General features: G+C 56.3%; 1 protein-coding gene across 1 annotated transcript in view; it reads left to right on the top strand.

The window, feature by feature from the left end:
• Positions 1–2,691: 2,691 nt before the first annotated feature.
• Positions 2,692–8,425, top strand: part of Cnnm4 (cyclin and CBS domain divalent metal cation transport mediator 4) — a 40,752-nt gene continuing 35,018 nt past the window's right edge. The window contains exon 1 of the mRNA XM_048352292.1: positions 2,692–4,236. Coding sequence (XP_048208249.1) covers positions 2,832–4,236 — 1,405 coding nt within the window. The 5' untranslated portion in view covers positions 2,692–2,831. The remainder of the gene's footprint in view (positions 4,237–8,425) is intronic.

The following is an 8,425-nucleotide window of genomic DNA, read 5'->3' as shown; positions in this document are numbered from 1 at the left end:
CATGTATATTGTTGTTGAATCTGCTATTATTCTAATCATGATGTGGATATAACCCTAGGGCATGTAATCAACTGGAACTGAACAGTGGGATTTGCTCCCTAGCTGATCATTGGTCCACCTTTTTCTTCTATTTTCTCCCACTCTCTCTCCTCCCTAAAAGTCCTAGGGCTTGAACTCAAGGCCCATGCCATGCTGTGCTCAGGGCGTGTGCTCTGTCTCTTGAGCCATGCCTCCACTTCTGGCTTTTTGCTGGTTACGTGGGGATAAGAGTCTCATGGAGGGCTGGGGATATGGCCTAGTGGCAAGAGTGCCTGCCTCATATACATGAGGCCCTGGGTTCCATTCCCCAGCACCACATATATGGAAAACAGCCGGAAGGGGCGCTGTGGCTCAAGTGGCAGAGTGCTAGCCTTGAGCAAAAAGAAGCCAGGGACAGTGCTCAGGCCCTGAGTCCAAGACCCAGGATTGGCCAAAAAAACAAAAACAAAAAACAAAAACCAAGAGTCTCATGGATTTTCCTGCTCTGGCTGGCTTTGAACTGTGATCCCCCAGATCTCAGCCTCCTGAGTAGCGAAGATTGTGTGAGCCTGAGCCCGGTGGCTCCCACTTTCAACTCAAATAGCCCCAAAATGTATTTTCCTTTTCCTTTGTTGGTTTCTGTCATTAGACCCAGTGTGTACTTATAGAGCTTCTGACTGTAGACAGCTTGAGAAGGGCAAAATAAAAATAGCCAACTGGTCGATAAGAGAGTGGGAGAATGTCTGAGGGCACCCCAGAGAGGAGTGTGGGTGGAGCCAGCTGGAAGAGATGAGGAGGGCTGGGCAGCAACCTTCCCGAGAGCGGGGCTTGCTCTGAGCAAAGCAGATGTCGCTTTCTGGTTACTGGAGACAGGAAAGGAGTAGTGATTTTTGTTCTGTTTTTTTCAGTGCCCATCGTGAGGTTCCTGTTCCTTAAAAAACTGGCCTGCTGGATAGAGTGTGGTTATGAAGCAAGATACCAACTTGCCAGGAACTTCCTCAGGCTGTTTGTCTGCAGAGTTCTCTGCCCCTGCTCACAGAATAGAGCTTGCTTAAACCAGGCCTCTACTGCAATCCCTCCTCTTCCTCCTCCACAACACTGTATGATTCTATAGTTCCTCTGCTTAGGCTGTGTATGTGTGTGTAGCAGTATTGAACTCAGGGCCTGAACCCTGTCCTTTAGGGTTTTTACTTATTTATTTATTATGTATTTATTTTGCTTAAAGACGGAGCTCTACCACCACCTCTACATCCAGGTTTTGGTTTTGGTTTTTTGTTCATTGTGGGGCTTGAACTCAGGGCTTGGGTGCTGTCCTTCAGCCTCTTTGTGCTCAAGGCTAGTGTTCTATCACTTGAGCCACAGCATCACTTCATGATTTTGAGTGGTTAATTGGAGATAAGAGCCTTGCAGAGGGGTTGGGATGTAGCTCAGCTGAAGAGCACTTGCCTGGCCAAGTGCCAGGCCCCGAGTTTGGTCCTCACCTCTGGAAGAAAAAAAAAAAAAAAGTCTCACGGGGAATTTTCTACAGGGGCTGGACTGGAACCACAATCCTCAGATCTCAGCCACCTGAGTAGATTACAGGTGTGAGCCACCAGCGCCTGCTGCATCCAGTTTTTTTTTTTAGTGATTAATTGGAGATAAGAATCCCACTGGCTGGGAAGGTGGCTTAGTGGCAAGAGTGCTCGCCTTGCATACATGAAGCCCTGGGTTCGATTCCCCAGCACCACATATATAGAAAAAAAACCAGAAGTGGCGCTGTGGGTCAAGTGGCAGAGTGCTAGCCTTGAGCAAAAAGAAGCCAGGGACGGTGCCCAGGCCCTGAGTTCAAAGCCTACAGCTGACAAAAACAAACCGACAAACCTCGCAGGCTTTCCAGACTGGGCTGACTTCAAGCCGCGGCTCTCAGCTGTCGGCCTTGTGAGTGGCCGGGGCGTCTGCCTGGCTCTGCTCAGGCATTTTGTGGTCGTGGTTGTTGTTGTAGCTGCTATCGATGGTTACTTTTATTGGCGAACTGTACGCCCGAACCAGGCCAAACCCGGTGTCGGTGCCGGGTCGGCAGAGTGCTCCCCCGGCGTCCGGGGCTGGGAGGAGGCCGGGCGGGAGCCGCGGCGCTCCGGGCGCACCTCCGCGGCGATCGTGGGGCTGTCCGTCCACCGTCTCCTTCCCCTCCCAGGGCCCACGTCGGTGGTCACCCCCCAGGCGCAGGCCCGCGCGCCCGGCCCCCCCCCACGGCCCCGGGAGGGCTGCCCACGACGCGGGGCTCGCAGCCGGCAGGGCGGGCGGGCGGCGCGGCCCAGGCCTCCCGGGGGGCTGGCGGTCTAGGTGGCCTCTGCCCGCCGGCGTGGCCGAGCGAGGGCGCCCGCGAGGCGCAGGGGTGAGCTCGGGGTGCGCCGCCGGCCGTCGGCCCGGGGAGGGGAAGCCGGAGAGACGCCCCGGGGGAGAGGCGGCGGGGCCCGGGCCGACGCTCCCGGCTTCCCCTTTTCCCTCCCCCCCCCCCCCCCCCGCGCCCAGCCCTGCGCCCAGCTGCCCGGGCGCACGGAAAGCCCCGGCGGCGTCCCGCGCGGCTCCACCTTAAACGCCCGGACCCCCTTAAGCGCGGGAGCCGGAGAGGCGCGCTCGGGGGGCGGGGCGTCGCATGCAAATGAGGGGCGTGGGCGGCGGGCGGGGCGGGGCGGCCGAGCGCTGACCTGACGTCAGCCCCGCGGCCCGGGCAGTTGGCTCGGCGGCGGCGCAGCGGCAGGAGCGTCGGCGCCGAGCGGGGCCGCGCGGCGGGGCGCGCGGGGCGGCGGCGGCGGCGGCAGGGCCGGAGCAACATGGCGCCGGTGGGCGGGGGCGGGCGCCCGGGCGGCGGGCCGGCCCGAGGGCGCCTCCTCCCGGCGGCGCTGGCGCTGCTGGTGCTGCTGCTGTGGGCGCGGGGGGCCGGGGGCGAGGGCGGCCCCCGGCGCGGCGCCATCGTGGGCATGAGGCTGGCGAGCTGCAACAAGTCGTGCGGGATGAACCCGGACGGCATCATCTTCGTGTCGGAGGGCAGCACGGTGAACCTCCGGCTGTACGGCCAGAGCCTGGGCGACGTCTCCAGCAGCCTCATCTCCTTCACCGAGGTGGACAACGCCGAGACCGCCCACAACTCCACCAGCTGCCTGGAGCTCACCAAGGACCTGGTGGTCCAGCAGCTGGTCAACGTGAGCCGCGGCAACACGTCCGGGATGCTGGTGGTGCTCACCAAGTTCCTCCGCCGCAGCGAGAACATGAAGCTGTACGCGCTGTGCACCCGGGCGCAGGCCGGCGGGCCCTGGCTCAAGTGGACCGACAAGGACTCGCTGCTCTTCATGGTGGAGGAGCCCGGCCGCATCCTGCCGCTCTGGATGCACATCCTCCTGGTCCTCGTGCTCCTCGTGCTGTCGGGCATCTTCTCCGGCCTCAACCTGGGCCTCATGGCCCTGGACCCCATGGAGCTGCGCATCGTGCAGAACTGCGGCACCGAGAAGGAGAGGCGCTACGCCCGCAAGATCGAGCCCATCCGGCGCAAGGGCAACTACCTGCTCTGCTCGCTGCTCCTGGGCAACGTGCTGGTCAACACCTCCCTCACCATCCTCCTGGACAACCTCATTGGGTCCGGCATCATGGCCGTGGCCTCCTCCACCATCGGCATCGTCATCTTCGGGGAGATCCTGCCTCAGGCCCTGTGCTCCCGGCACGGGTTGGCCGTGGGCGCCAACACCATCGTTCTTACCAAACTCTTCATGCTGCTCACCTTCCCCCTCAGCTTCCCCATTAGCAAGCTCCTGGACTTTTTTCTGGGCCAGGAGATCCGCACTGTTTACAATCGGGAGAAGCTGATGGAGATGTTGAAGGTGACGGAACCCTATAATGACCTCGTGAAGGAGGAGCTGAATATGATCCAGGGTGCCCTGGAGCTGAGGACCAAAACCGTAGAGGATATCATGACCCCGCTCCAGAACTGCTTCATGATCCGAAACGATGCTATTCTGGACTTCAACACTATGTCGGAGATTATGGAGAGCGGTTACACACGCATTCCTGTGTTTGAAGACGAGCAGTCTAATATCGTCGATATTCTGTATGTCAAAGACCTGGCCTTTGTGGATCCGGATGACTGCACCCCGCTCAAGACCATCACCCGCTTCTACAACCACCCGGTGCACTTTGTTTTCCATGACACCAAGTTGGATGCGATGCTGGAGGAGTTCAAGAAGGGTAAGGACGGATGCGGCATCCCAGTTAAAAAGCGTAGTTTTTGTAACTCCTCCTAACCTCTCGAGTGTTTTGGGTCTGCTGAGTTCCGTGTTCCACTCATGTGACCCTGTGTTGCGTTGCCTATCGCTTCCTGTGCCTCGGAGGCAAATGCTGTTGGGCATGTGCCATTTGCCAGGTACTGTGCTTTGTGCTTCCGCTGAATTAAAGCTGGAAAGGCACAGTCGCAAGTCTGTAGGGATAGAGCAACGCCCAGGGAGCAGGACGGAGTATAAAGCCTTAAAAAATGGAGTGGCTTGGTACTTGAGCCAGCACCCTTTGGTGAAGCCAAAGAAATGCTTGTGACTCAGCAGGTACTCCTGCTTAGCTGACATATTGGCCTCTGCAGAGCAGTGGTCAGTGACAGAAGAGGCTGGAGTAATTGGGGCCTGAAGTCCCCAGTAAGCTCCATCCTGAGCGTGGAGCCCTGGAAGGCTTTTGAGTCCGGAGGTGTCACTGGCACTCCAAAAGCTCACAGCAGCATTGAGAGGGCTCTAGCGGGCTCTCCTTTCAGAGGATGTCAAGTAACACTTTCTTCTATCCAGCAGAAGCAGGCAGATTAAGTTTCAGTTATTGTTCTGCCGTTCCCACACACCGAACAAGCTTGTCTTCTACGGTCTGTTGGGAATCTTCAATCTTCGGTAATCCTTGCAGGGCTTTTTTTTTGGCCTGATCTCAGGTAGTTAGGCACTTGAAGAGTTGACTCCCCAGCCTCAAAGCTCAGGGAACACACCCTTGTCCTTATTTCCAACAAAACTTTCCTCTCACCTCTGCCACCCAGAAACCCTCAGAGTGTCAGTAAACAAGTCAATTAGGGAGTAAAACCTTCCTAGGCAGAAGGAAATGAGAGGGCAGAAAGGGAAGCTCTTACCAAAGCAGGGATGGGAGAAGCTCCTTCTAAACCTAAGACATGGCTTCTTAAACGCCATCTTCACCTTCTTCTCAGAAATACCACTGGCCGAGGCTGGGGTGAACCTAAGGCCAGGAGTGACTACTGAATTCTAGCTGCCAGCAAGCCTGGGGTCGCTTCTTGATCAGAGAGTGGATGAGAGCCTGGGAGCAAGATATGGAGACACTGGCCTTGCCAGGCTTTGTCTGGAAAGATGCCCTGGTCAGTACTGAGGCCAGGGGCAAGTTGGGACTATCCTCTTTTAACTTTGCCAGATGGGATCTCTGGATCGTGGCCGAAAATGACGTGAGTGGACCTAGCCCCGGTGACAGTGTCACCCATACCAGAGGGACCTAGATTCCTGGTGGGGATGGCAGAGTGCAGGCCTACTGGTGTGCCTCAGGGTCCCCACCACCTCGCCTCGCCTGCGCCTCGGCCAGGAACCTGAGGAGAACTCACAGAATGGCCGCCTCCTCACTCACTTCTGTGGTCTTTGGGTTTGTTCCTGGCGACACACCCTTAGGAGCTCCCCATCAGTTCAGCAGGATCTGGATCCAGCCTGTATGCATTGACCTAGGTTGGCTTCCAGCCCCTGGGGCAGGGCAAAGCTCTCTTGTGTGGGAGCTTCCAGGTCTTGGCAGGACCATCTTTGGACCCTATCCTGTGAAGAAGTGCCTTTTCGTTAAGCTGGGAAATGGAGCTGGTGTCTCTCAGGCGCGAACTCTGCTGAGCTGAACTCTCTAGATCCAGTGTGGGTCCCTGAACTCTCTTTAGCAGAGGCCTGTAGTCTGAGCCTTACAGGAATATGGGCGATTCCTGGGAAAAGAGGCCCAATCTACCACGTGCAGAAGGCCGCCCTGGAGACGTGACTGCCACGGGGTAGTGTTATGCTGTCCCGTCCCGGTCCCAGAGGTCTTGGGAGAGCTGGGACAAGTGCTCACAGTGATCACCCCTGGTCCTTCGGTGCGGCCTCCCCGGGTCTCCCAGCCAGCCTCCGTCTACTGCTTTATGCCGAGGTGAACCAGGACAGGGGAGACACCTGCTGTATAGCTGAAACTTAAAACGCGTCTTTGCAAGTTTAACGTTTGGAGGCTGCGTCTGTGTGGTAGTGGGATTTGAACTCTGGGCCTTGCAGTTGCTAGACCAGCACTCTGCTACTTTAGCTACACTTCCAGTCCTCAAGAACTCTTTTTTTTTTTTTTTTTTTTAAAGAAAAATGAACACGCTCAGCATAGCACTGTTAACAGCACCAAAATTAGAGCTGGCGTGATTCCGAGGGTCTTTGCTGGACCCTCCGCCCCATGTTTGGGTGCAGAGCCCTTCTGTCCCTGCTTGGTTGGGGGTAAGCTACCTCATGCGTGTTTCCAGTACTCAGTTCTTAGCTAAGACATGGATCTTCAGTACCTGTTTGTTGAATAGATGAACGAATGAACAAATGAATGGGTGACTGTCCGAGAAGCCCACGGGTTTCTGCTGTTGCTTGAACACACCAGGTCTCTCCCACGCAGGGGCTTTTGCCTTGGCTCTTCTCTCAAATGAGAATGTTCTTCCCCAGAAGCAACGCTGGCTTACTCTTCTCTGTCAGGTTACTCCTGCATGGCCTCACGGAGGCCTTTTGGCCATCAACCCTCTGGAGCCTACCACCCTCCCCCATTCCTTTTGGCCCAGTCTCCCCTGCCCCACCATCTCCCCTACCCCGGGCTAATTTTTCTTGTTCTCATAGCCTGTTCTCTTGCTCCAACATCTCACTAGTTTATTGAATTGCTATGCTGTTTGTCCCCTCCCACTACAATATAAGTGACAAAGAGCAGAGCTCATCCAAAGCCAAAGGTCACGATGTACCCTTAGTCCTTGGGATGGCGCTTGACATTTAGTAAGGCCTCAGTGAAGCACCCCCTGAGTGAATAAGTGAGCAGATGACCTGTCAGGTTTGGGAGAGGACGACTCTCATCCCAGGAGCGGATGAAGCAAAATGGCTGTGGTAGGACCTCAGGGGCTTGGCCTCTCCAGCAACCTCCCGGGGAGGCTGGAGGAGCCTTGTGGGGTCAACCTATGTGGTGGTCACATGTATTAATGGCTCCGGAGGCCTCGAGCAGCAGGATTTGGGCTTTCAATGCGCTGTTTGGATCCCTTTCCTGTTTCTCTGAGAGGACGGTGGTCTTTGGCCCCGGGCATTTCCACGGTCTTCTTCCTTACCGTCAGTCGTGAAAGTGCTCCTGCACACCCACAGGCAGGCTGGGGAGTCAGGGCAGGCGCTCAGGGACCGGAGCCAGAGCTTTTGTCTCAAGCTGTGGAGGCCTCTTAGTTGAAAGGAATGAGCATGAGATGCCTTTTGAGCCCTGCTGGCCCATGCAGAACACAGCGCCAGGTGCTGCCGGGTCTCAGCAGCAAGACGCTCGCGGTGCCAATACATGCCAGGCAGGCAGGCAGGCACTGAGGCGCATGTGGTTTGAACCTTGGCCCTTCCACTGGAACCTCGCCTAGCACTGTTTGCAATCCTGGGGTGTTGTCCATGGCTTGGAATCCTAGAACAATGACACCCCGCTCCTCCTGGCCCACTTGGCATTGTGCCTCCACTCCAGATACTTCTGTAGACCCTGAAGCAAAGTCATAGGAATGAACTCCCCAAGTGCAGCTTGGGGGCTCACGCCCCATTTGAACCCACCTTCCAGCTCCTCCTGTGCCCCTCCCTCTGAGACATTCCTGCCGCTCCCTGGTACTTAACTCATCTTTAGCTGGCTTATCTTTCCCCACCCACCATATAACCTTCTAGCCCACTGTGTGGAGCTGGATATAAACCCCACCCAGCTGGGGCACTGACTTAGGAGCTGACCTTGGACCTGGTACTGCTCCTCGCAGCAAGTTAATGGGGTGTACTTTGGAAGGGAAAGGAAAATAGAAATATTTTCACTAAAAAAAAAAATCTCTCCCCTAGTTCTGTCTGGGCCATGTCAGATTTTCCTCACTTAACTTTATTCCTGGCACCAAGTCGGAACAACACTGCGTGATTTTGCATTCCCTCAGCTCCTCACCTCTGACACCCCCCAGTGACATCCTCCCACCCCCACCCACTGCCTGTTCATTCATTTGTTCAACAAGCAACTAACTTTTGGTGTAGCCTATGTGTCAGACAGGCGACTTGAAAATCAGTGCTGTTCACAGAACTTACTGTCTACCAGGAAGGTGGCTGTGCTGAGCTTACTGATCCGGAGCCAGGGGCTGAGGGAGGGTGAGATGAGCATCAGAGGTTTCTGGCTTGAGATT

This window comes from Perognathus longimembris, chromosome 8 (genome assembly GCF_023159225.1).
Source record: "Perognathus longimembris pacificus isolate PPM17 chromosome 8, ASM2315922v1, whole genome shotgun sequence".
In the NCBI taxonomy this organism is placed as follows: Eukaryota; Metazoa; Chordata; class Mammalia; order Rodentia; family Heteromyidae; genus Perognathus; species Perognathus longimembris.
This window is presented reverse-complemented; position numbering and strand designations above follow the sequence as displayed.